We start from the raw sequence: 27861 nt of genomic DNA, 5'->3' as shown, positions 1-27861 counted from the left end.
CAGACACAGAAGCCCCCTGCACTACGCCGCGCACTTGGGGTCGACTATTCAATCCGTGGGACATGGCCTACAAGCCTATGGACGACATCTGCACACATAGATGACACAGGGCCATAAATAGCTGTACTAGGCACCCTACAGAGGTGGGCTGCGGGGGCACAGGGCCATGCCTTACGGAGGGGCCTAGTCTACAGAAATCGCCCTGGCCTAGGGATACCCACAGCCCTCCTCCCCCACCCAGACACCTCCACTGCGCGCAAAGTCAACAGAATGAGAGTGTACTCACCCCCTTGTGTCTTCTGTGATGTCCTCACGCGCCCATCCAAATCGGGGTAGGCCACCGCCAGGATCCGGGACATCAGGGGGGTCAAAGTCCGACTGGCACCCCTCCCACGTTTGGAGGCCATCCCCAGCTGAGCCTCCACCGTCTTCCTGCTCCAGCGGCGGATGTCCTCCCATCTCTTCCGGCAGTGGGTGCCACGTCTGCGGTGGACCCCCAGGGTCCGGACGTCCTTGGCGATGGCACGCCAAATATCGATCTTCTGGTGGGCGCTGACCTATGTGAAATGTACAGGGGGAGAAAAATAGTCATCACCTTCTGCATATTCAATGTGAGTGGCCCCCCATCCCTACCCTTGCCATGTGGCACATGCTCTCACCGTCGTTTGATGCATGCCTCATTCGCTCCCCTCCCCACCATCTTTCATCCACCCCACTCAACACAGGCATTGCCTATAAAGCATGCATACTAACCTGTTGGTCTGGAGGACCGTAGAGTAGCGCGTACTGGGGAAGGACCCCATCCACAAGTTTCTCCAACTCCTGAGCTGTGAAGGCAGGGGCCCTTTCCCCAGTCGCATGAGCCATTGTCTCTTCCAGACCGAGGACACAGCAGCACTTGCAGTGTAGGTCCTCTCCTGTCGAAGATCAGGTATCGAGTGATTAAGCAGATAGAAAATGGCGGTCACGCCCGCGGCGGTGCGTACCGCGGCGGTGCGTACTGCGGCGGTGGGTACCGCGACCGCCGGCGCACATCGTCATTGGCTCATGAGACCCATAGGGTTCAATGTTAACCAATGCTGCTTTGCGCCGCGGTCTTCGACCGCCTACCGCCACGGTGTGCCACGCCAGCGCATTTACCTCACATCCCATTGTCGCACTCCACAGGTCAGGCAGCCGCCATTTCAGGGGCCCACATGGCTTACTTTTTACTGCGTTACACATACCTAGGCCTTGCATCAACACTCATACAAAGCATTCATTGGAGTGAGAATCGTGTTATGTGCAAGCTGTGGTTACGTACCTGTGGGTTGATTGACTCTGTGCTCGCTGTTGTCCTTCATAGGCACCGTCTGCTGGGACATGCGAGGAGATGGCGGAATCTTCCTGTGTACAGACCGCTGGTGGACCTGTCGACAATGGAGGAAAGACATGTCATACTGACATACAGGCTTGACCGTGCCACTATTCATGAACTGTGTGCCCAGCTGGAGCCAGACCTGATGTCACCAATCCGCCAACCCACAGGGATCCCCCCCTCTAGTGCAGGTGCTGTCAGTGCTCCATTTCCTTGCAAGTGGGTCATTTCAAACAACAGTGGCCATAGCATCAGGGATGTCCCAGCCTATGTTTTCCAAGGTGTTGTCCAGAGTGTTGTCTGCCCTGCTGAAACACATGCGCAGCTACATCGTTTTCCCTGAGGTGGGGGATTTGGCTACAGTGAAGGGTGATTTCTATGCCCTTGGACATATCCCCAACATCATAGGTGCCATTGATGGGACCCATGTTGCTTTGGTTCCCCCCCACAGGAGTGAACAGGTGTACAGAAACAGGAAGAGTTATTATTCGATGAATGTGCAGATAGTATGTTTGGCAGACCAGTACATCTCCCATGTTAATGCCAAGTTCCCTGGCTCAGTGCAAGACGCGTACATCATGCGGAATAGCAGCATCCCTTACGTGATGGGTCAACTCCAGAGGCAACGTGTGTGGCTAATTGGTGACTCTGGTTACCCCAACCTGTCATGGCTACTGACCCCAGTGAGGAATCCCAGGACAAGGGCAGAGGAACGCTACAATGAGGCCCATGGAGAACTAGGAGGGTGATCGAGCGGACCTTCGGGCTCCTGAAGGCCAGGTTCAGGTGCCTCCATATGACAGGTGGATCCCTATTCTACTCACCAAAGAAGGTGTGTCAGATCATCGTGGCCTGCTGTATGCTTCACAACCTGGCTTTGCGACGCCAGGTGCCTTTTCTGCAGGAGGATGGTCCAGATGGTGGTGTTGTAGCAGCTGTGGAGCCTGTGGAGAGTGAAGAAGAGGAAGCCGAAGAAGACGACATAGACAACAGGAACACAGTAATACAGCAGTATTTCCAATGACAAACAGGTAAGAATTACATATACTTAAACACTACTACCTCTCTACTGTCTGTCCTTTTCCCACAGTGTATGGTAACTGAGTTGTGACTTTCCCTTCCGATTTCAGAGATGTGGGCCCCACTGCGTGACATCTGCTTTGTTTCCCCATGAACTACAGCTGTGTGACATTGGTATGGTGGCATCACAATGTAAATAAGCATTTTGGCACGTTAATGTCTAATACATTTGTTCAAAATCACAGCCAGACTCCTGATTGTTTTGTGCAATAACTGTGTTTATTACAGTGCTCTATATTGGTGGGTGGTTGCAAATCGGTGAGGGGTGATGGTGGAGGATTGTCCATGGCAGAGTCCAGACTATTTGTATCACAGGTGCATTGTCCAAATGCCTGTGGAAAGTGGAGCAGGGGCAGTTTAAGGATGGACAGGGTGACAATGTGAGACAGTGGAATGACAATCAGGGAGGTATCCTTTCCTGGCGGGGGTCTTGGCATCTTACTCTGTCTTCTTCCTGGATCTCAGGACCCGCTTGCGGGGTGGTTCTCCTTCTGCAGGGGGTGGGGTGCTGGTGCCCTGTTGGTCCTGTGGCGGGGCCTCCTGTGCACTAGCGCCGGCAGAGGTGGTAGGCAGTTCTTGGTCCATGCTAGTGTCAGGGGCCCTTTGTGGTGCCACAGTGTCCCGCAATGTGGTGACTATCGGATTCAGAGCCCCTACAATGGTGCCCAGGGCGGAACTGATGGTTCGTAGTTCCTCCCTGAACCCCAAATACTGTTCCTCCTGCAGGAGCTGGATCTCCTGAAACCTGGCCAGTACCGTCGCCATCGTCTCCTGGGAATGATGGTAGGCTCCCATGATGGAGGAGAGGGCCTCGTGGAGAGTGGGTTCCCTGGGCCTGTCCCCCCCCATTGCACAGCAGCCCTCCCAGTTCCCCTGTTTCCCTGGGCCTCTGTCCCCTGGACCGTGTGCCCACTACCACTGCCCCCAGGTCCCTGTTGTTGTTGGGGTGGTGGGTTAACCTGGGTGCGCTGTAGTGGTGGACACACCGCTGATTGACGTGTCCTGGGGACAGAGGTATGGGCCCGCTGGGGGGGTGCTGTGCTGGTGTTCCCAGAGGGGGGAAGGTCTGCTGTGGCCTGTGGCTGTCTGAGGGGAACCGACTGTCCCGAGGTCCCCGATGGGCCGGGCTGGTCATCTAGATCCAGGTCGACAGAGGTGCTGTCATCACTGTGGGCCTCTTCTGGGGGTGGAGTGGACATTTGTGGACCCTCCTGCGCGGTGACGTTGCGTTCGGGTCCTGCAGGGGTATAAAGGGATGGTTATTGCATCTGTGTGTGCCATAGCGTGCAATGGGTGGGTGCCCGTGTACCCCAGTGCTTGCATTCCTGTGTGGGGGCTTTTGTGACAGTGGTTTGGGGGGGGATGGGGATGTGCAGTGGGCATGCTTTGGTGATGGGTGTCCATGCTTTGTGGTCGCATGCAGGGCTTGGGGTTTGGATGGGTGGGTTGTGATGGTGAGACATTTGCAAGGAGTAGGTGTGATGGGGGTGAGGGTGTGGGTGGGGGTATGAGTTGGCATGCTGGTGGGGTGGGGGGGATGAAGTAGTGAAGATGAGACTTACCAGAGTCCATTCCCCCAGATACTCCTGCGAGGCCCTCATGGTGCAGGATCACCAAGACCTGCTCCTCCCATGTTGTAAATTCTGGGGGAGGAGGTGGTGGACCACCGACAGTCCGTTGAACTGCGATGTTGTGCCTGGATACCATTGAACGCACCTTCCCCCGTAGGTCGTTCCACCGCTTCCTGATGTCGTCCCTATTTCTTGGGTGCTGTCCCACAGCGTTGACCCTGTCGACTATTCTGCTCCATAGCTCCATCTTCCTGGCAATGGAGGTGTGCTGCCCCTGTGTTCTGAAGAGCTGTGGCTCTACCCGTACGATTTCCTCCACCATGACCCTGAGTTCATCCTCAGAAAACCTGGGGTGTCTTTGCGGTGCCATGGGGTGGTGTGGGTGATGTGTGGGGTGGATTGTGTGGTGCTAAGTGTGGTGATGTCTATTGGTGTGTTGTGTGAAGTGCGTGGTAATATTGCTGGGTGAATGTAATATGCGCGTCTGGGTGCTCGGATATCTATTTCTCAGTGCGTGGTACCGATTCTCTAGGAGTGGAGGTTTGTGGGTGATGTGGGTGTGTGTTTTATATTTAATTGGGTGTGTGGGTGTGGTGTGTGTATGTGTCTCAGGTGTGTGTATTTCAAATTGTCCAATGTGGCTGTGTTTAGTAAGAGTGTGTGTATTTTGAGCGTGGGGGTGTGTACCGCCAATGGAATACCGCGGTTGAAAGACCGCCACGTTGATTCATGTGTCGTGATAGTGTGGGCGTATTTCTGTTGGCGTGACGGTGGAGGTTTGGTCATCGCCAGTTTCTCGCTGACCTTTGGTGTGGCGGACTTTTGTGGATGTCTGTATTTTGGCGGTTTGTCTGTTGTGGGTCAGAATGACCGTGGCGGTTTACCGCGGCCGCGGCGGTATGGTGGCGGGCTTCTGACTGCGGTAAGAGGCTTTTACCGCCGATGTTGGATTGACCGCCTGAGTCCTAGGAATGGCTGACTTTGGTTGTTTTGGCACCAAAGGAGAATGGTAAAACCTTGAGGATGTCCGTTGATTCAAGGGACCTCAACAAAAACATCTGGGTTGACAGGCAGCCTCTGCCAAATATTGGGCAACAATTGTCTCTATTGAAGGGGGTGTGCTTGTTTAGTGTAATGGACCTGCTTATCATCAGGTGCAATTGAGTGAAGAATCCAGACACTCAACCTCCTTTGTCATCCCTATGGAAGCTTACAGATTTCTCTATGCTGTTTTGGCTCGCAACTGTGGCAGCATGTTTTCAGAGGGTTATGATTAGGGCTCTGGAGGGAACTGACCAAGTTAAGATCTTTTAGGATGATATCTTGGTGTTAAGCAAGGAAGAGGGGGATCATAAGAGGAAATTGTTTGAGCTGCTGGAGAGGTTACTTGATTATGGATTAACTGTGTGTTTCCTTGGACATACGATCTCCAGGGATGGCATTAGCCCCAAACCCAATTTTGGCTAAGTCCATACTTGATGTCGTGGAACTCTCCAGTGAGGACTCCACTCTGGCTAAAAGATTATTTTGAAAATTTAAAGCAAGTTCAAACTTGTTTGTAGAATATGTATATGTGTATTCCATTTAAATTTTCTTGCAAGGTATTGCAGTGTAATAATTTTTTATGTGTATAATATGTTGTAATCCTATATTTTTCTCAATCTTAGTTATATCTGTAAGTTTCTTGTTTTATGTATTATGCTAGGAGGATGTGCTGTGTTTTAAGTGGCAGTGCAGTTGAAATTAGGTAATAGTGGGCTACAATGTCACTAGGTTCTGGGTGGAATGCTCATAGACTGGTAACTGACAGTTGGAAAAGGGACTGAGGATCCAGTTGGACGTTTTCCGTGTTGTCTTTGGAATTTACCATTAAACCCACCTTTATCCTACTCCTGCCAGTGTGTGACTACTTCTTTGAGCAGGACAAGCACTTTGCTTATCATGATGGTCCTCTGCAGGGCTACCAAAGACAGCAACACCTGACCTATATTTGCTACTCTTAGCAGTGACTCTCTGTTAGAAAGGACATACCCGATAGTCACTTAAAAATTTTGAACAGCTTTTCTTTCTTCTCACATATTTTACCTTTTTTTTTGCAAATGTGCTTTGGTTACTTGTTATGCAGCTTTTAAAACCTCATGGTTCAGGTTACATCCACGTATCACAGTTGTCTATTTAATTCGTATTATTCTTGACTGATGGATCCTTGGTGAACTATGCACCTCTGCTATTCATCTGAGTGGACACGCAAATTTGGTAGTCATGTAGTATCATGTGCTACCTATTTGATGCGCTTCCTATCATTTTTTTGTATTGCTACAAATTACTTAACAAAGAGTATTCAAATAAGATGCCCCAAGTGCAATATTTGCAAATTAGTATTTGCATTGGTTTGTAAGAAATAGTAATGCACACCACCACAATGTACTGCTTTGCATTATTCTGCATTATGGGGCATTTCATGAGTGGTACATGGGTGTTCTCGTGCAACCACCTGTGGCTTTTTTTGCAAACCCTATCGACTAACAATAGTAGAGAGGATTGTGCGCCATAAATTAACATCACTTGAAAGCAGGCATACAAAAGGAGAAATATTTTAATTTCTAATAACCTTTACCACTTTCCATGTGTGCTGCACTGTACGGCACACATCCAAAGTGGGAAAAATGCTGAAGTTCACATAAGCATAGTGTTTTGTACAGGAAGGGTGTTCTTCCAGTAGAAAACCTATACTAGACTCGCACAGACACCTTTGTACCAGGTGCAAAGTGTGTGACACTCAGCAGCATTATTCTGTACCAATGCTAGGGAGAGAGCAGGGTTGTGCTGTACCTCTGTAGATATGGCACTTTGCTGCTCGTTTCCTGTCACACAACGCAGCACAACTGTTTGACAGGTTTAGAAATCTGGCCATTAATTAATGTCTTATTATGTGTTAGACCTGGCATCCTTAGGGTGGTCAAGCCCAACTTTTTGCCTGCCTCCCTCCACTTTTTGACACTGTTTTTGCTGGTTTTAGGACTCTGCACACTTTACCACTGCTAACCCGTGCTAAAGTGCATATGCTCTCTCCCTTAAAACATGGTGACATTGGCTCATACCCAATTGGCATATTTAATTTACTTGTAAGTCCCTAGTAAAGTGCACTTCATGTGCCCAGGGCCTGTAAATTAAATCCTACTAGTGGGTCTGCAGCACTGATTGTGCCACCCACATAAGTACCCCCTTAACCATGTCTCAGGCCTGCCATTTCAAGGCCTGTGTGTGCAGTTTTACTATCACTTCCACTTGGCATTTAAAAGTACTTGCCAAGCCTTAAACTCCCCTTTACCCACATATATGTCACCCCAAAGGTAGGCCCTAACTAACCCATAGGGCAGGGTGCTGTGTAGGTACAATGCAGGACATATACCTGTGTGTTTTATATGACCTGGTAGTGGAAAACTTCTGAATTCATTTTCCACAGCTGTGAGGCCTGCTTTTCTCATAGGCTAACATTAGGGCTACCCTCATATACTGTTTGAGTGGTAAATTCTGATCAGAAAGGGGAACACAGTTTAAATTTGGTATGGCCAGAATAGGAATACTAAATCCTGTTTACTGATGAGGTTGGATTTTATATTACTATTTTAGAAATGGCACTTTTAGAAAGTGAGCATTTCCCTGCACTTAAAATCCTTCTGTGCCTTAGACTCTGTCTCCAGTCCACGTCTGGGCTGGGCTGGTTGACAGCTCCCGTGTGCATTTCACCCAGACAACCACAAACACAGGATGCTCAGTCATACCTGCACACATCTGTATACTTAATGGGTCTTCCTGGAATGGAAGGGTGGAGGGCCTGACACTTATATTTCAAAGGACAGTGGCCTGCCCTCACACAATGGACTGCCAAACCCCCTACTAGGACCCTGGCATACAGGGTTGTACTGAAAGGGGACCTTGTGCAATTCAAAACCACTCTTTGAAGTCTCCTCCACTCCAAAGGCACGTTTGGGTATAGAAACTGGGTCCCTGACCCCACCAACTCAGACACTTCTTGGGAAAGACACCTCCTGGGACAGAAACTCTGAACCAGATCCTGCAACCTGCCAAGAGGAGCTCCCTGGCTGCCTAAAGGACTCACCTGGACTGCTTTGCTGTTGCCCTCCTGCCATTCTGGCCTATGGCTCTGCTGAGAAGTGCTCTCCAAGGGCTTGGATGGAGCTTGCCTCCTGTTCCTGAAGTCTCAGGGCCGAAAAGACTAAATCTCTGCAAAGAAACCCCTTGTGCGGCGGAAATCGAGGCATAGCATGCCGGAATCAATGCACAGCCTGTCCAGTGGTGAAAGAATCACCACATCGCCGAACTGGAATGGCGCAGCCCGACTCGCTGAGTGGAGATTGATGCAGCGCCAGCATTGCGACCGGAACTTTGACGCACAGCCCACCGGAACAACGCAGCATGACTTCCTGCGAGAGGAATTGACGCAGTGCCTGCTGTGTGGCAGAAACGCCGATGCATCGCCCACCGAATCAAAGCAGCTACTGTGACTTTATCCTGCATGCCCAGGATTTCCACGCATCGTCCCTAGGTGCCAAAAGACCCTGCATCGCAAAGAGGATTCAAGCCTGTGCGCCAGAATTCAATGCAAAGCCCTTGCCGCGTGGGAAAGAATCAACGCATTGTCTGTATGAGCCCAGAAATCCGACACACACCTACCTTTTTCCACGCATCTCCTCCTCTGTGGTCTCTGTGCATGTAATTTTAACACAAGCCAGGTACTTTATGCTTGCAAGAGACACTTGTTGCTTTTAAGAACTTAAGACTGTTCTTATTGATACCAAGGTGATATTTTCAACTTGTTATTATCAAATCTTGATCATTTTGACCTTAATTTAATCAGATAAATATCTTATATTTTCCTAAGCCTGTGTGGTGTCTTTTTATGGTGTTGTCACTGTGTTATTGCATGATTTATTGCACTAATACTTTACAAATTGGCTTCTAAGTTAAGCCTGACTGCTCAGTGCCAAGCTACCAGAGGGTGGCCACAGGATAATTTGGTTCCTATTTGGACAAAGGTGTATATCTCTGCCAACTAGAAACCCCTTTTCTAACATTATGGAAGTATTTTTTGTGGATCCTGCTCCTACACAAAAATAGCAAGGGCTGATAGCATCCCTTTCCATTGGAGAAGGAGACACCCTCTTCTGCATCATAGGAAGAGAGATGTGGGAAAACTAGGCAACTTGCAGCTTTTAAGAGTTCTATTCACTGTGGCTAGAGATGGTCTGAAAACATTGGAGTAATAACTTTCCAACTATAAGCCCTTGTCAAGAAATGTTTACAGCATGGTGAGTTGAACACTTTTTAAACATTGATCTAAAAAATATGTTGGCAAAATGTATATCATTAATTTAGAGACAAAAGTCAATCTTTAACTGTTATCTGTTGTGAAAGTATTATCAATTTGAATAAAGTATCTCCTGCATAGTGAAGAAAGGATAATGTAATGTACTGAATAGGCAATTTCTTTACTTTGCAAAGAAGAGATGATGTATTAAATAAGATGACGAATACCTTCTTTCTTCATAGGAAATGTCTACTCCGGACACATATTTCCATAACAAAAACCTTTTAGCGGTTGTAAGGAACCTCTTTTCTGCGGGGATGGAAACTACTTCTACAACACTCCGTTGGGGTTTTTTGCTAATGATGAAATACCCAGGTGTTCAAAGTAAGGAATAAGACGTTTCAATCTTTAATGTGTACTTGTTCAATGCTTAAAAAAGTATTTTAAGTCTTGGTCACAGGTCTTGAGTGGTGGGGTTGGAGTACCTCATAGCAGTATCCTCCTCGAGCTTTGTGACTAGGAGGGGTAGATAGCTTGGGCTTTAAGGGTTTGTGATTTCCCTTCCACACTACAGTGCAAAGCGACAGAACTGCAAAGTTTAAATATGTGACTTTGAGGAGTTTGAGGAGAGGTTGATCAGAGAGGCAAATAAACATTTACAACAATGGACTGTACCTGGCTTTGCCAAAAGGACATATTGATTGTTGAAGTTAGAATGACAATGGGCAGTCCAGTTTTCAGTAAACTCTGTTGGCTCCAGGTATAGATGAGCATAATGTATAAAACATCAGGAAGACCCATACAATCCTACATGGATACACTTCTCTCGTCTCTAAGAAAAGTTCATAATAATATTCATTTCACTACTTAGGGCCTCACTTACATCTTAGCAGTTACCGTTCCATCGTCGGGTTTCCGCCAAAAAACCCACCCATTGTCTTGGTGGTCTACCCATCCAATTTAGATGTTGGCAGGACCATAGGCGAAAAACCGCCTGAGACCTGATGACTCTGCCAGGAATCTCCACCTGCGTCGCTGACGCCATTGGAAATAGTGGCTGGTGGCCTGACTCCAGCCACTTTTCCCACTAAGCAGATTACAATGGGTCTTCCCGCCAAGGCAACTGTGGAAGTGTTACCTCCACACATGAGTTGGTGGATTGGAAGAGAAATGAGGTAAAAACCTACTTTTTTCCCATTTCTACTTCCGTTTTCGAATGGACACAACTAAACTAACCTGCTGCCGCTGGACCATGGAGGAAACATGACCCCGTTGTCACCAGACTCAAAGGTGGGCAGTCAATATTCCTTGTGAATGTCACAGGAATACTGTTTATTACACCTTGTGACATGCATTTTCCCCCGGCTGTGTTGCGCCTTCACTTGTCTCCTGCCTATAGTACAGTGGTGTCCTCCTCATATATGGGCATCTATTGGGCACATATCTGGCACCTAACAGTTTTTACTTGGGAGGGGTGTGAGTGGATTGGCTGGTTGAAGTAAAGGGGGCTGAAGTGGGTGATGTGGTTGTGTCTGCAAGTGTGCTACTTGTGTGGGTCTGATTTTGGTTGTGTACATTTGGTTGTGTGTTGTGTTGCTGTGGTCAACTATAAGGTGAGTGTGGTTGTTGTGTTGTAGATGCTGTCGTGATGAGTGTAGTTGTGCTTGTGTGTGAGTGCATTTGTGTAGAAGCATGTATAATTGGCTTGTTCTTTGCCGTTGTGTTGTATGTGGGTGTTGTGTCAATAGTGTGTGTATCGTGTCTTTGGGGATATATTACATTGTGTGTGGTAGGCATGTACGTGTTGTGCTGTGGTGGAATGGCAAAGGATAATAGTGTGTATGTAGTGTGCTGTGTACTGTATCATGCTGGTGGACATCTGTGGCCAATGCGCATGAGGTGTGTGCTACTTACCTTATTGCCATTGCCACTGCCATTGTACACTGTACATTGGCTCCCGCAATGATCTCCCTTCATCAGCACTTTGTAACTAGTACAACGACTGTAACATCCAAATATGGTCAGCGGGAGACCGCAAGCCTAATGGCTAGAAAGAACACTCTGTTGCGGCAGTTGGCAGCTCAATCGCAATACATCTAAATATGGCGGTTGGAACTCCGTCTAATTGTCAGAGTACTTTGGTCTGCTGCTGCTGCGGGGCAGCAGTAAAACCGTCAAGATCTAAATCAGGCCCTTAGCCTTAAGAATGAGCTGATTAAGAATAGGTGTATGCCTATATTCAATATCAGCACACTTTTTAGAACGTTGTGAGTTGGCCAGCCAATTAGAAATGTTTTTTTTTTGTGGGCTATAGCTACTATTACAGGCTCACAAAGAGCAAATTCCTTTTGGCCATCTCCCTGCCCCTCTTGTGTTCACTTCTTCATTACACTTCTTTTATTCCCCAACAGTGTATTCAGCTTACTGTGGAGAAGGGGATAAATGGCTCCTTCAGAACTCAAGTAGGGCTGGTGAGACATATGGGAGCAGTTTGTGATAAAAGAGCCAGAGCTATGCAGGAGCCATTTATCCCCTCACTCACAGTGAGCTGAGTTTAATAACAATATCTCAATAATAATATGTCAATAACAATAATTGGATAGAAATAATATTGCTGTTGTAAATGTGTTTTTTTCATGGTGCTATTTAATTGGAAGGCTACATGACGTATATTGGTTGGATTTTTTGGATGGTAAGGCACTATCATATTTCTGTACATAAAGTTATTGTAGTTGCTGGCTGGGTTTGAGGGTCCCTTAAGGAACAAATAGAACAGGGTTTAGACAAAATATAAATCATTTACCATTAGCTTTTAGAAATTCTGGTGAGTTCACAGATGATTTCACCCTGTAAAACAATTCTTATCCCATGCTGGAATCCAAAGCATCATCTTTGAAAGGAATACTGTGCTCTCATGAATTTGTAATGGGAATTATGGTTAGTTGTTGAGAAGGTAAAACAAGGACATATTTTCAATAAATGTTTTTTGCCCCTCTCCATGTGACAAAAGTGAAGTCTAATATGCTCAGTAAAACAGCACAAATTTGCATCTCTAGTAGAACATAGACTATTGAGCCTGCAAGCCAATCAGAATGCTCCCCTTGGGTGTATATATAGTTACAGTTACTCTAAAAGACTCACAAAGGGGGCAGCATGTGGCTCTGTACATCCCTCCATTGGACTTCAGTCTTTTGTTAATGTACTCAGACTTGGCTCCTGAGTTGTTGTTTACCTCGTAGCGATGTAGAGCCTGAACACTGCACTGAAGGAACACATCTTTTCTTATCTGCACAGCTCCTCTTTTTTCAGGTGCTGCCACAGAAAGAAAAAACTCTCTTCTTTCACTATTAAACAATTCCAGTGCCACCCTTCTGGATCTGATTTTACTAAAATAATATATATATATACACTCACTGAAAAAAAAGAAAGGTTACAGGGACATTATAGTTAAGCTCACACTTTACACATACAAAACCATAGAAATTCAGCAGTTATACGTTATAGTTGCCTCAACTAACTATAAATGGTTCTCCCGTAATGCAATCACATCACATATTACATCACTGATGGCATGGCCTGTGACATCGCTGATGGTATCTCAAATGACGTCACTGATTACATCATCAAGTGGGTGTAAGTGGTTTATGGATGCATGGGTGGGTGTGTGAGTGGATCTATTGGTGAGTGAGTGGTTGAATCAGCTGCTGTATGGGAGAGTGAGTGGATATTTAAGTAGCTGTATGGGTGAATGAGTGGGTTTGTGAGTGGGTGCATTGCTTGAGTGAGTGGGTGTGTGAGTGGCTGTACAGGTGATTGGGTTTGTGAGTGCTTGTATGGACGAGTGAGTGTGTGTCTTAGTGACCATCAGTGAGTGAGTGGGTGAGTCAGTGAAAGTATGGGAGAGTAAGTGGATGTGTGAGTAGCTGTATCAGTAGGTGAGTTGGTATGTTAGTGCCTGCATGGGTGAGTGAGTGCGTGTGTGAGTGACTGTACGGGTGAGTGACTTTTGTGGTAGTTGTTGGATGAGTGAGTGACTGTGTGTGTTTGTATCGGTGAGTGAGTGGTTGTGTCTGTAACTAGATGACTGAGTGTGTGGGTGTGTGACTGGTTGGGTAAGTGAGTGGGTATGTTGGTGGCTGTGTGGGACTGTTATGGGTTTATGTGAGTGGTTTTTTAGTTGGTGTGTGAGTGGGTGTATGAGTATGTGAGTGAGTGTGTGTGTGGGTGTGTAAGTGTATGAACAGCTGACTAAGTAATGTATGGGTGAGTGAGTCATTGTGTTAGTTGCTGTGTGAGTAAGTGAGTGTGTGTGTGTCAGTAGTCGTCTGGGCCAATCAATGAGTATGTGAGTAGTTGTGTGTGTGAATGTACAATTGTTTGTATGGGAGTATAAGTGGGTGTATGAGCATTTTTACAGAAGATTTCATCAGTGATGTCATTTGAGATAGCTTCAGTGATGACACTGACTAGGTCATGAGTGATGTAATATGTGAGGTCATAAGCAGTGCATTACAGAGGCACACGTTATAGTTAGCTGAGGTAACTTTAAATGCTGAATTTCTATGGTTCTGTAGCTGTGAAATGTGAGCCTAACTATAATGTCCCTATAACCTTTGTTTTTTCAGTGAATTTCTATGTTCTTTTGAATTGGATTTCCTAAGTATAAGTCCATTAACCTTTGTTTTTTAGTGAAGTTCTAAGGTTTTTTAAATCTATTTCCTAACTATAACGTCCCTGTAACCTTTGTTTTTTTCCTAACTGAGTGGTTCTGCGAGATGGTGCATGAATGTGTGGGTGGGTCTGTGAGTGGGTGTGTGAATGTCTGAGTTGGTCAGTAAGTGGGGGCATGAGTGTCTAAGTGGGTCTGTGAGCAAGTGTGTGAGAGGGTGCGTGAGGTTCTGAGTGAGTCTCTGAGTGGGTACGTAAGTCTCTGAGTGTGTCTGTGAGTGAGTGGGCAAGTCTCTGAGTTGGTCTGTGAGTGGGTGCATCAGTGTCTGAGTAGGTCTGTGAGTGGGTGTGTGAGGGTCCGAGTAGATCTGTGAGTGGCTGGGTAAGCATCTCAATGGGTTTGTGAGTTATTACCTAAGTCTTTAACTGGGTTTCTGATTCAAAGTGTGACTCTGTGAATGGGTGCATGAGGTTCTGAGTGGGCCTGTGAGCGGGTGCATGAGGGTCTGAGTAGGTCCGTGAGTGGGTGAGTAAATATCTGAGTGAGTCGATGAGTGGATGCGTGAGTCTCTGAGTTGGTCTGTGAGTGGGTCTGAGTGGGTCTGCGAGTGGGTGTGTGATTGTCTGAGTAGCTCTGTCAGTGGGTGTGTGACAATCTGAGTAGGTCTATGAGAGAGAGCATAAGTCTCTCTATGGGTGTGAGACTGAGTGTCTGAGTCTCTGAGTGGGTCAATGAGTAACTGCATCCTGCCTGAGTGGGTCTGTGAGTGGAATTATGAGGGTCTGAGTGGGTCTGTGACCGGGTGCATGAGTGTCTGAGTGGGTTTGTGACTGGGTGTATCAGTCTCTGAGTGGGTGTGTGAGTGATTGTGTGAGGGTCTAAGTGGGTCTGTGAATGGGTGCATGAGTGTCTTAGTGGATCTGTGAGTGGGTGTCTGAGTGTCTGAGTGGGTCTAAAAAGTGGGCATACGACTCTCTGAGTGGGTCTGTGAGTGGGTGCATGAGTCTCTGATAGCTACTATGAACTAAAGAAATAGTTTATTAATAAGTCTCTGGATTTTTTTGTTGTTGCCGATATTCACAAATGTGTTGCAATGGTACACGGAGGCAGTTCATGAATATTGCACCGCATTAAAAAATGCTTTTAAGGGCATATTTTGACCCTCAAGCACCCAATATAACACAGCACTGGAGTCAGGGTAACTCCACCCTGACCCCTTGTGCAACTGATACAAATGTATTTCCAGTCTCGGGGACCGTATCTCATAACATAAAATGGCAGCTGCAACTTTCTATTCAGGTTGTGGACAGCCAATCACAGCATTCCTGGTGGCGCGTGCATTCATGAATTTGCCGTGATCACCATGAAAACATCACAACGGATCTGCGACCCTAGATATAAAAATGTATTTCCCCTTTAATATCTCAAAAAACTACAGTATGGATTTACACCAAATAACCAGAAGCACAATGTGTGGAACAAAATCTAGCTTATTGCCAAATTTAGTGTAAATATGTCCAGCGGTTTGAGCTGTAGTCTTGTTCAAAACTCCTATGGGAATTAACATGAGAAATGCTAATTTTTTTACCCCCTCCCTTTTCTTGAGCCCCCTGCTTCACAGATAACCCCAAAACTTACCATGCACAACAAGAATCATCAGCACACTTTTTAAGGAAAAGTTTGGAAAGATCCGTCAAACGGTGCCAAAGATATTGGCAAGCTAAAAAATGCTTTTTCTATGGAAACATAGTTGTAACTATAACTACCTAGTGTTGACCACCACTAGGTAATATATATATATATATACTGTATGTACAATACAATATACATACATGTAGGGGTTTTCAATCACCTCTCCTTCCTCATTAGTCTGTTGTTGTATCATTACCAATTTGCTTCTTCCCACTGTAGCACACCGCATGTGGCAATGGGCCAACCTACTCAAGCCCCTGGTTAACATCCCAGTTAGGGCCTGTATTTTGCTCTTTCATAATGAGCACATCTGCAAACAAGATAGTTTAGTTCTCTTTAGTGCCAGTTTTGCCTGTTGTGATAGTGGACGCATTCGAAGTTAGAACAGGGCACATTTCAGCTTTATCAGTTCCTGTCTTCTTCCAATGTGATTGTAATTTCCTTTTGAAGTGGACTGCTGCTGTTTCACAGCATACCATATTGTGTTCCTGGAGTAGGTTCCAAAAAGGGTTCTTTAATGAACTTTTCCCAAGAAGAAAACCAAGCTTTATTATGTTTTATTTGCAGCATACTTATAACGGTTAGATTTAAACACAAGTGGGGTGTACTGTAATTTGGGTTTTGGCAGTATTTTATACTCTAAATCCTCTTTTCTTTTTTCCTTTTTTCTTTCTAACTTTCTTTCTTTCCTTTATTTCGTTTTGCCTTCTTTTATCTTCTTATCCTTCTTGACTTCTAAGTTCCTTCTTTCCTTCTTTCTTTTTTACATTTTCTTTTTCTTTCTTGCTTTCTTTTTGTCGTCTTAATTTTTCTTTCTTTCCTTCATTCATTTTCTTTCCTTCATTCATTCTTTATTCTTTCCTTCTTTCTTTCTCTTTTGCCTTTTTTTCTTACCTTCTTTCACTCTTTTTTGCCTACTTTCCTTTTTTATATCCTTTTCATTCATTCTTTCTTTCCCCTTTTCTTGTTTGCCTTCTTTCCTTTTTCTTTCCTTCTTTCCTTTCATTCACTTTTACATTCTTTCCCTTTTCTTGCCTTCTTTCCTTTTTTGTATGTTTATTTGTTGCATACTTTACTTTTTCTTCTTTCGTTCTTTTTTGTCTTCTGTACTTCTAATGTACTTTCTTTTTCCCTTGACACCTTTTATTTTTTACCTTCTTTCCATCTTTCTTTCTTCCTATTTTTTTGCCTACTTTCATTTGTTCTTTGTTTTTGCCTTCTTTCCTTGTTACTTTCTTTCTTGCCTTCTTTCCTTTTTACTTTCTCACTTTCTTTCTTCAGGGCATTTTTCTTTCTCTTTATTTATTTTGTACCTTATCTCTCCCTGCATTCATTAATTCTTCCTTTCTTTATTTTTTTTCTTTTCTTTCTTTCTCTTTATTTTTTTTGTACCTTCTTTCTTTCTTTCTTTCTTGCCTTCTTTCATCCTTTCTTTCTTTCTTGCCTTTTTCATGTTTTCTTTATTTCTTCCTTCTTTTTGTCTTCTTTCCACCTTTCTTACTTTTGCCTTCCTTTCTTCTTTTCTGTCCTTCTTCCTTCCTTTTTTGTGTCTTCCTTCCTTCTTTGTCTGCTTCCTTCATTTTTTCCTTACTTCTCTTTTTTTGACTTCTTTCTCAAAGACACGACTAGCAGCCAATACCAGACCAATGGCTTTTTTAGGTCTGTGTTAGCCAAGACCTTTTCATTTTATCAAATGTATATATAACATAGATAGGGGTTTTTAGCCAGACATCATGCATGTGACTGTGATTGTGTCATTCACATTTTTCTTCCACCCAGTCTATCATGCATCAAGGAGCAATGTTAGCCCACTTCAGCCATTGACTGACTTTACTATGAGTTACGGCATGCTGCCCTTTCACAAGAAGCACAAAAGGTAATTCCCTTCAGTGCCGGGTGTACCATAGTAATGTGTACCTTTTGAGACCAGAAAAACGTTTTTGCCCTTAGCCAATGTTTTTTTAGATTTAATGATGGTCCAGCAGCTTCCTGATGATAAAATTTTGCAAAAACCAAGATAAAAAACAATACATTGACAAAAGACTGGCAGCCATCACTAGGCATATTGGCTGTGCTTGTTTCCTAATGAAAGCAAGCTCAGATAGCAACAGAAATAGAGAAAAGTAAACAAGTATTTTTTTCTGTGGCAATGTCAGGGGTGGAGCTGGCATCCACTGGTAGTGAACAAAGAGACCAGCCTTTTTTTTACATCAGCAGGGCCTGAGGAGAAACATAGGCTGCATTTGCACAGAAAACAAAAACTGTTCTTCCCTCACACTATTTGTGACCTAGTGAATAGGTACTAGTAACCTCATTGCTCTTACTTTGGCAATAAAAGTTGTGAATTCCCTCATTATGGGGCCTCACAGCTCGGACCACTTATTTAGGGGGCAGGTAATTAAATACTATTGTTACCATCTAATTAGAACATTGGACGGTGGAGATTTCCATTGAATAAAATGGAAGTGGCTGAGTGCCAATAATGTCTGGTATAGACATTATGTTCCCACATAGATGCTTGTGTTTTTCCTTCTCTCTTTAATTTAGAATATTCTACCCTCAGTGAGTGAAATATTCTGTTGCCTTACAGCCCATTGCCAGGGGCTATAGCTCTTTCTAAATGCCCGAAACCGAGTTATAGTCCCAAGCAGACTAATAGATGATGAATGATGTAAAACTGCTCTGAAAGCAATGTGCAAACCAGGCCTAGCTCATGTTAATGCAGTCATATTAAACTGGGAAGGATTTGGCCGGAATTGGAGGGACTACATGTCCCAGCAATCCTAGAGGGCTCTGGAGGCGGCCCTTAGCCCTGCAGTTCGCCTTGGGACACCAGCGTTACTGTCTGACAGGCATATTGCCCCAATTACACTCCCCACCTGACACTGTCCCCATGATGGGTCGCTCCCAGCAGCTGTCTTGCACTCGGAGCCATAAGCAGGAGCCCCACTGTACTCACCCCTTCATGGAGTAAGAGCAAAAATAATAGGAACAATGGTGTATCACAGGCCGCCAAAGGGTCTCCCACTGTTTCTACACCAGTCATGTTTCTTCACTGTGCCAGACTAGAGTCAAGTTCAACAGGAGCTTCTTTCCCTGCTGATTCTGTCAGGCATGTTAACTTGGCAGGGGTTGCTCTGGATAGTAGGTAGGGACAGTGGGAACCGTGTTCACCTATTCATTCTATACTTCATTAAGGGCCAGATGTATGTAGCTTTAGGCTTGCAATTTCCTAATAGCAAATATTTGTGATTTGCAATTAGGAAATCACAAACTGCTATGTACAAGAGTATGATTAGCACTGTTTGCAATTCCCAAATAGGTCCCAAGAGACCTGCCTCATTAATATTCATGAGGCAGGTCGCAATGGCCACAATTACAGGGATCAGCAGACTACCATGCCTGTGATTGCCCTTTAAATAAAGCAATCTTTTTTTTGTAATGCAGCCCGTTTTCCTTACAGGAAAACGGGATGCATTATAAAAAGAAGAATGAAAAGTTTTCTTTTAATTTTTAAGAGTAAGTAGTGGTCCTTGAGAACCACTGCCTGCTCTTAAAAAATGTTTGCATCTCCTTTCATTCCCTTAGGGACCCCATCCCATTTGGGAATGGCTTACCACCAACTTGAAGTTGGTGGTAACTGCAAATGTTTTTCGACCGCATTCCTGGTCGCTAAACATTCCTACATACCAGTGCGACTCTCTACTAGAAAGGGGTACCCTTGCCATGCTCTTTCCAAATAGGAAGTCGCAAACCCTATTTTGCGAGTTGGTAATAGGTAACAGAGCCGCAAAAATAGGGTTGGTACATGCCAAAAAGCATTTTACTGGTCACAACGGCCCAATAGGCCATTTGTGACTGGTGAAAGTGCTTCATACATCTGGCCCTAAATTTCTTCACTTTGACATTCAAAGTTCTGGGCAGAAATCACATTGTGTCAACACCCACTGCAGGCATTCATGATGCTTTTTATCAGCACTCACCAGGTCCCAACCACAAAGACGACACTGAAGCCGATGCTGGACCTCCACTCCCTCTCTGGATGGTGCAAGATCCAGGGACGGTACTCCTAGATCTCACACTATCCTGAAGGGGAAGGGGAGAAGGAGGGCAGGGAAAAAATAAGAAAAAGAAACGTGTGGAACGGATCTGCTCAGCAACAGTATTACTCTGCTTAACAGGATGCGTCGCTCCTGAGACCTTTGGGGTATGCGAAGGTAGACGTTTATGGTACCGGCATTTCTGCTTTTGTTAAAATGCAATAAACTGGAAACAACAAGAAGTGGTCATCAATGCACTAGCAAGCCTCTACATAATTTATAATGCACTGTATCAAAAAACAACACTTACAGGTTCTTCAAAATCACGGAATAAGAGCAGAATAACCAGATTCTTGGATGCGAATCTCCCGAGACACTTGAGGAAGAACTTGAAATACTGATTCAAGCTTCTGACACTCCTGAGATAAACTCCGAAAATAGATGAGAGTTACTGGCACTCCCAAGGTTACACTCGATACATGGATTGGAGTTAAGGACACTCCAAAGGCATACTAGAAACAAGGTTACACTGGGTACATAGTTTGGAGTTTAGAAAAACTCCAAAGGTATGCTAGAAACAAGGTTACACTCGGAACAAGGGTACACTCGGAACAAGGTTGGAGTTACTGATATTCCCAAGGTTGTACTTGAAAGATGGGTTGGAGTTACTGACACTCCCAAGGTTACACTCAGTACGTAGGTTGGAACTAATGACTCCCAAGGGGTGCTAGAGAAACACAAACTGTAGATTACAAGGTTCGACAATTATCACTCAGTTCTAAAAGTACATTCTTCTAGACACTTATGTTCAACGGAGAAACACAGAATTAAGGGCCAGATTTACTACAAAAGTGGTGCAGCGAGGTGCTGTGCCAAAATTGGCAGCGCCCGCTGTTTTATTTTAGAAACGCAGGGATGTGCAGTGTTTATTAGAATACAGCACCCCCTTCATTTCCCCCTGCACAGGTGCTAAATTGAGCTCCAGCCTGCAAGGATGTCTGCGTTGAGGGGCTTGATTGGTTGTATGTGGGAAGGTGTCCCTTCCTGCACATAAACAATCACTAATGGCAACTTGGCACTTCTGTGTGTGCTGCAGAATGCAGCACACACAGAAGTGCCAACGTGTCATTTCGAAATGATTGTTTAGGTGCAGGAAGGGACACCTTCCCGCACATAAACAATAATTTCTGGCATTTTGCTCTTTTTATGTGTGCTGCTTACCTCATAGTGATGTAGAACACTGCATTGAAGGAAAACATCTTTTCTTATCTACACAGAATGCAGCACACATAGAAAAAGAATAAAAGTATTCCTCCTCGTTGCGCCTTTCCAACACCACCCCTGGGGTGGCGTTAGCTTTTTGCGTTACCTAAAGTTTACGAAAACTCATAAATCTGAGGCAGGGTCAAAATGCAATGGGTGCTGCTGTGGCACTCCCACAGCAACACCCATTGCACGCCCCTTTCACTCAAAAGGCTGCGTGTGAAGGGGCCTTATTTACAAGGTGGTGTTAAGCCACAAAACATTGCGTATCACCACCTTGTAAATATGGCACAGGGCATTGCACCACCGAAGCGTCACAAAAAGTGATGCTCAGGACTTTTAAATATGCTCCTAACTCTCTGGTCAATGAGTCAAAACAGTTCAAGCGTCAGCATTAGAGAGAGGGTCTTGAGTAAGGACAAGCAAGGAGCATTGGAGGAAAATTACAGAGAAGGAACTGAAGACAAGTCTTGAGTCTTGAAGAGGCTGATAGTCAGGCCTGCTTACTAATATATAGGACAGTGCGCACTTACCTGAAGGGAAAGTACTTAGCCTTGTCTAGTACTTTAAGTGGAACCCAAAGATGGCAGGAAGCTTGGTGCAAGCAGCTCAAGAGGAGGGAGAATCGTAACTCAACAAGTAAGACACAAAAAGCATTGTAGAAGCCAGGGCCATGGGGCTTGGAAGACTAGACCACTGGTTGTTGCTGGCGACTCAGGAGTTGAGAGCAGGGACAAACCTAGTGCATGACTGAAATGCTGGAAGTTCCAAGCGACTCAGAAGGTGAGTACAGGAATGATGCTTGCACAAGACAAGGACGAGATTTATACTGGAAGAAAAGAGTGTTCCAGAAAGGTATGTGTCCCACAGAGCAGTTTGGAAACATCCGATGAACCTGGGGAAAATCATGTGTTAAGTACAACAGATATGAGGCCTTGCAGGTGGCAGGTGCAAACAGTAAATGGAAACAATTAACAAGTGTTGGACATGGACCTTTTTTCAGGTCTATCCCCAAACTTTTTGCCTTTGTCTTCATATTTTTTCTGACCTGTTTTGTTGGCTTTAGGGCTCTGGGCACTTTACCACTGCTAACCAGTGCTAAATTGTATATGCTCCCTGTGTAAATTGTATTGGTGACTGGTTTATCAATGGTTGGCATATTTGATTTACTAGTAAGTCCCTAGTATAAAGTGTACCAGGTATGTCCAGGGCCTGTAAATCAAATGCTACTAGTGGCCTGCAGCAGTAATTGTGCCACCCACAAGAGTAGCCCTGTAAACATGTCTCAGACCTGCTACTGCAGTGTCTGTGTGTGCAGTTTTAAACCAGCCAAGTGCACTTTTACTACATGGAAGTCACCTCTAAATTTGACCCAAGGCAGCCCCATGTGCAGGGTACAGTGTATTGAAAAGGTAGGACATGTACTGGTGTACCTTACATGTCCCAATAGTACAATACTGCTAAACTTGTTTTTCACTATTGCAAGGCCTATCTCTCCCATAGGGTATCAAGGGTATTGCCTTGAAACGTCTTTTACGTTTAACTTACCATTGGGAGCAGATAGAGATCTGGAGTTTGGGGTCTCTGAACTCACAATGTCAAAAATATATCTTTTGATGAAGCTGTTTTTTGAATTTGGCTATTTTCTTGCTTAACCATTCTGTGCCTCTGCATGTCTGCTGAATGCACGCCTGGGGACATGCTCTTTGTGAAAGCTGTGGGAGCCTGAAACTACTGTGCCTACTATTACCAGCTGGTAGCACCACAGGAGGGCCATGCTGTCGATTCCCACACCAGGAGGTGCATAAATTCAGTAGCTACCACCCACAGTGCTTGACGTGCGCAGGACGCACCTGGGTGCGTGCCCTGGCCAAGATCGGGTCCGTCTTCGACTGGCAGGGACTGGGCTGGGCCCACTTTTTTTCCATCTTGCATCAGGCCCTTGATATTCAACTGGCGGGCATTCACCGAAAGCCACAGAATCAGTGGCACCTTCCCATGAGCCGTCTGAACTTGATAAAGTAGATTGACTGTCTTCAGGGAAAAGTATTGATACCGATTTTTGTGTGCCTAGTTTGAATAAGCCACATGCTATTATCAAGGATATGGTTAAGGTGGTGGCCAAGACTGCCATACACCCCCTTTACTCATTAGCCATTACTGAAGGTCAAACAGATGTGGTACAAGGGGGCCTACTACTCTTACGGGATACTATTGGCAGGGGGATTGGTGTGGACTCTCCATTTATAATGCAGGATATGGCTCCCTGTGGCGCTGCCACCGACACCCATTAAACTAGAGGGTGGCAGAACTGCCACTTTGTGAAGATGTCCTACTCTCTGGAAAAGGTAGGGGTGGGAATGCAAAGGTTGTCCATAATGGCCTTTTCTCACTGTTGTCATGGAATCTGTCTGGAAACAAGAAAAAATTGATTGATGATGACTGGCTGTCTTAAATAGCGAAGTGTGATATTTGCTTGTTTCAAGAAACATGAGCTACGGAAAATAATTTTCTCAATGATTATATCTCATCTAGTATAAAGGCTAAACCATCAGAGAAATTTGGAAGGGCCAGTGGGGCATATTAATCTTATTGAAGAATGATCTACCTAGTCCCCATAAAGTCATGCAGATAAATTTACCTGATACATTGGGCATTAATATATCTTTTCCCTCTGGAATCCGCATTGCTTTTATCAATGCTTATGTACGTCAGATAATGGCAAGTAAAGATTCCCCAACTCTGTTTTCTTTGGAAGAGGCACTAGAAGCTATTCATCCTGATGTAAAGGTTATTGTAGCAGGTGATTTCAACAGTTTGTTTAAACTTTCCTCATTTTAGTGAGGTTACTGATCCAGGAATATTCCTTCAGTAGCCAGTATACCACGTTGTAACTATTCAGCCACTGTTCTTAAGATTGTATCACTGGTGGTTAGCAGGGGCTTAAGAACCTGTAATGGCCGCACAGTAGCTGATCCTGGGAGGGCCAGTACTTTTACAAGAGGTAGCCATTCTAGTGTTATTGATTATATTTGATTAGATGTGAGACTGTGGGTTCTCCTGGATGAAATGAAGGTCGAGAATCGCACAGAGAACCACCATAATCCTTTGAACTTGATCCTATCTGGGGAAGCATTAAGGAAGGAAAATGAAGGACTGTGGTCCCTGAACCTATCGAGGCCAGTAATAGTCGCTACCTCTCATGGCTGGCTGTAATGTCCAACCTAGACTTGCACTCCAGGATTTATGATCTTTTTGCATCTCACCTCTCAAATTACGTAGATAATGCCTGCAGATATTCCTATCTTGGAAGTACATAATCAATTATTTATAGGACTGAGGGAATTGTTCCACAAGGAAAATCATGGGAAGGTGGGAAGGAGCACATCAGGTAGATGGTTCAATGCAACTGTAAAGCAGCTAAAGCTCACCCAAGGAAAGCCGTAAAGGTGGGAAATAGTAAGGGAATAGTGGTAGCTAGGTGTGATTACAGCAGAGCTCTTGATATCGCAATAAAAGAGTGGGAGGATTTTATTTGGTGGGATATGGGTAAAGGCAGCTGATAGGAGAGATAGCCGGTTATTCTGGAAGCTGGTGGCTACCATTGGATCTGACGGTGGGTGTTGCCATATTTACCACATCAATCCTGATAATTGGGTGATTCATTTTTCAAACTTGTATGCCCCTAAGGGCACATTCGGGCCTGAATCCAGTAAGCATGAGGCATTCTATGATGCAGTGGAGCCTGAGTGTACAGGAAGGGACGTGAGGGGTTCAGTATTTTTTAGCTTAAATGACACAGCCAGAGTAATTGCTGCCCTGAAAAGTGCTAAAGGCACCTGGACAGGATCAAATTCCTGGCGACCTCTATAAATCAGAGACACTGTTCTGGAGTAGTTATATAAATCTGCTATCCAATGCCATTTCAAAGGGAGGGGACATACCTGAGACCTGAAGAGGGGCTGAAATCATACTGGTTTATAAAAAAGGGAATGCCACATGCCCTTCTAATTACAGACCCATAAGTCTCATTGGTAACCTCCAGAAAATCTTTGCCAGGCAAGTCTTGGATAAATTGTTACTGTGGATGGTGGAAGAGAAAATGTCGCCCCCCTTACAGGCAGGTTTTTAACCACAGACTTGTACTACAGGCCAGGCCTTTAGGCTAGTTGGCCTCTACTGGAAATATGTTTTATTAGCAAAGCACAGGCTCTATGTATCCTTTGTAGCGCTCAAGGCAGCATTTGACCTCATCCAACGAAAAACTCTGTGGTAAGTGTTATCAAGCATGGAAATCCCCTCATATTTGCTTGAATTGATCATCAAGCTCCATTTGAAGAAGTATGCCAAAGTGTGATGGGGCAACGAGGGAGAACTAACTGATAAGATCGCTATCAGACGTGGTGTGCGCCAAGGTCGTGTGCTTGCTCCCACATTATTTACACTATATATGAATGATGTGCTGAAGGAACTCCTTGACTTTAACAATGATTCCCCTTCTGTTAATAGCACAAAAAATCCTATTTTACTTTTTGCTGATGACTCCCTACTTATATCTAAACCACCACTGGGGCTGCAAGCTATCATTGATTAGTTCATGAACTTTTGTGTTTCTAGAGGATTAGAGCTGAATACAAGGAAAACCAAATATATGATTTTTGGTCAGAGGGGAGCAAGGAACATGCCAATTCAAGTGGGTGGTGAAATGCTTGAAAGGGTTAACTCTTTTTACTACCTAGGGGTCAAATTAACTAGCAACATTAAATGGTTGCCCCAGTTAATAAAGTCTTTGCTTACCATGGAACACAGATCTAACACCATTATAAGGGTCTATAACAATACTAACTGCAGTTCTGTCCCTCCTGGGCTAGCAGTCTATCAAGCTAAGGCTCAAAATGCCACTTTATTTGGCACAGAGATCTGGGGCCTTTGCAAAACAAGCTGCTTAGCTGCTGCATAAAATACATTTGCAAGGAAACTGCTATTTTTACCTGCAAGCACCCCACTGATACCACTCTATCTGGATCTTGATCTACAGAGAATTGCTGATCTGGCTGCTTTGAAGCATTTGGTTTATTGGGTCCATTTGTAGTCCATTAATGAACTGAGACACTATAGAGACTCTCTAAGAGATGTGATTATCGCAGTCAACATCAACGTATACCCTGGGCGAGATCAGTGCGCAATTGGTTTTACAGATTGAGCCTAGGGAGGCACTCGGAAGAGCCAGAATTACTATGTAAAGCTCATCTGACAGTGCTTAAGAGCTACTATTGGGAATATATCAACAAGCAGCGTGCTCTGGCCGATGACCATGGCCCCTTGACGTGTAAATTCTTGGAAATCAAGCTTTCTCCAAGCTTTGAACCATTTTTTAATAAAATCACTCCTGCTCTTGCCAAAAGTTTGTACATTCAGTTCAGAGTTGGTACGCTCCCTTTGAGAACCCGTGCAAGTAAATTGCACAGGGAAATAAGCTTGAGTGTGTGTCCTGCATGTGGCAAAGCAAGAGAAACTGAGGCCCACATTCTTTTTTTTCGTCCTGAGTACAGAGGACTATGTAGAAAATGGATTTGCCCAGTTTGCCTTAGCCTAGGGATTTCACAATATTTACAAGCTTTAAGGATTTTAAAGTGTGACACAAAGGAATTAATTGTTTTTGCAGTGAGCAGATTTCTATTGACTATATGGTACAAGCGCCTCAAGTTATTATCAATAGCCAATACACATAAGCTTGTATCTTTTTATGGTATCTAGTCATTTTATGATTTAGTTATATTTTTTGTGTCAAAGTGTGATACACTTCTGATGATTGCAGATAACCAGAAGAAAGTAGATTTCTGGATTGTCAGAAATATTGGGATACCCCAGGTTTTATGTAAATATGCATGTGAAAAGGCAGAATCCTCTGCTTCTAAAGGTTAAAACTTCTTAGCAAATATTTTGTGTTGAAATGTGTTTTACTTTGAAGGTTGCTACTGACCAAATAAAGGGGCATATTTATACTCCGCTTGCGCCGAATGTGTGTCAAAAATTTTGACGCACTTTCAGCGCAAACGTTGCCCCATATTTAAACCCTGACGCCCGATCCGGCGCACCAGGAAAATGGCGCTATGTGCGCCAGTTTTTGGAAGCGGCACCCCGCCCTGCGTTAATGACATGCAGGGTAGGCGTTCCCGTCCAAAAACAGACGCACATAGCGGTGCGTGGTATTTATGCTTCAGGGCAAAAATCACTCCCGCGCGGCAGGCGGCGCAAAAAAATGGCGCAAAGCACGAATATCGTGAAATTTTAACGCCTGGGTCAGGGCAGGCGTTAAAATGGGGCAAACACACCTGTACTTAATCAGAACACACAGAACAAACAACAGAGCAGCAGAGCAGCAGAGCAGCAACAGGGAGACATGGAGGTGATTTCTCTTCAACGTGCACGTAGACGCAGAGCCCTGCAGCAACAACAGCAGCCACAACAACAACAGCAGGGACCCCAAAGACAGCGCAGAAGGCAGGAGAGGATATTCCGCCCAAGAACAACCCTGCATGGCCTCAGGGAACGAGACATCATCCAGAGGTACCGGTTGAACTGGCAGGCCATTCAGCAGCTGCTGACAAATATTGAACAGCAATTGGCCCCCACTTTAGTGACTCCACGCACTATCCCAACAGAAACAAAGCTGCTTGCCGTACTTCACATGCTGGCAAGTGGCTCCTTTCAGACAACTGGTGCCCTGGTTGGTGGAATCTCACAACCATCTTTCTCCGCATTCCTGCCTAAAGTAATGGATGCCATCATTGGACTGACACCCCGCCACATCTGCTTCCCTAACACAGTGCAGAAGCAGCAGGAAACTAAACAGG

The 27861-nt window shown here is 44.9% G+C and overlaps 1 protein-coding gene across 1 annotated transcript in view; it reads left to right on the top strand.

Moving 5' to 3' along the window:
* Positions 1 to 27861, top strand: part of LOC138296717 (cytochrome P450 2K4-like) — a 304271-nt gene that overhangs the window by 196677 nt on the left and 79733 nt on the right. The window contains exon 6 of the mRNA XM_069236118.1: positions 9583 to 9724. Within this exon, the coding sequence (XP_069092219.1) occupies positions 9583 to 9724 (142 nt within the window). The remainder of the gene's footprint in view (positions 1 to 9582; positions 9725 to 27861) is intronic.

The sequence above is a fragment of the Pleurodeles waltl genome, chromosome 5, assembly GCF_031143425.1.
Source record: "Pleurodeles waltl isolate 20211129_DDA chromosome 5, aPleWal1.hap1.20221129, whole genome shotgun sequence".
Classification (NCBI taxonomy): domain Eukaryota; kingdom Metazoa; phylum Chordata; class Amphibia; order Caudata; family Salamandridae; genus Pleurodeles; species Pleurodeles waltl.
The sequence above is the reverse complement of the archived record's forward strand: the minus strand, read 5'-3'. Positions and strand labels throughout refer to the sequence as shown.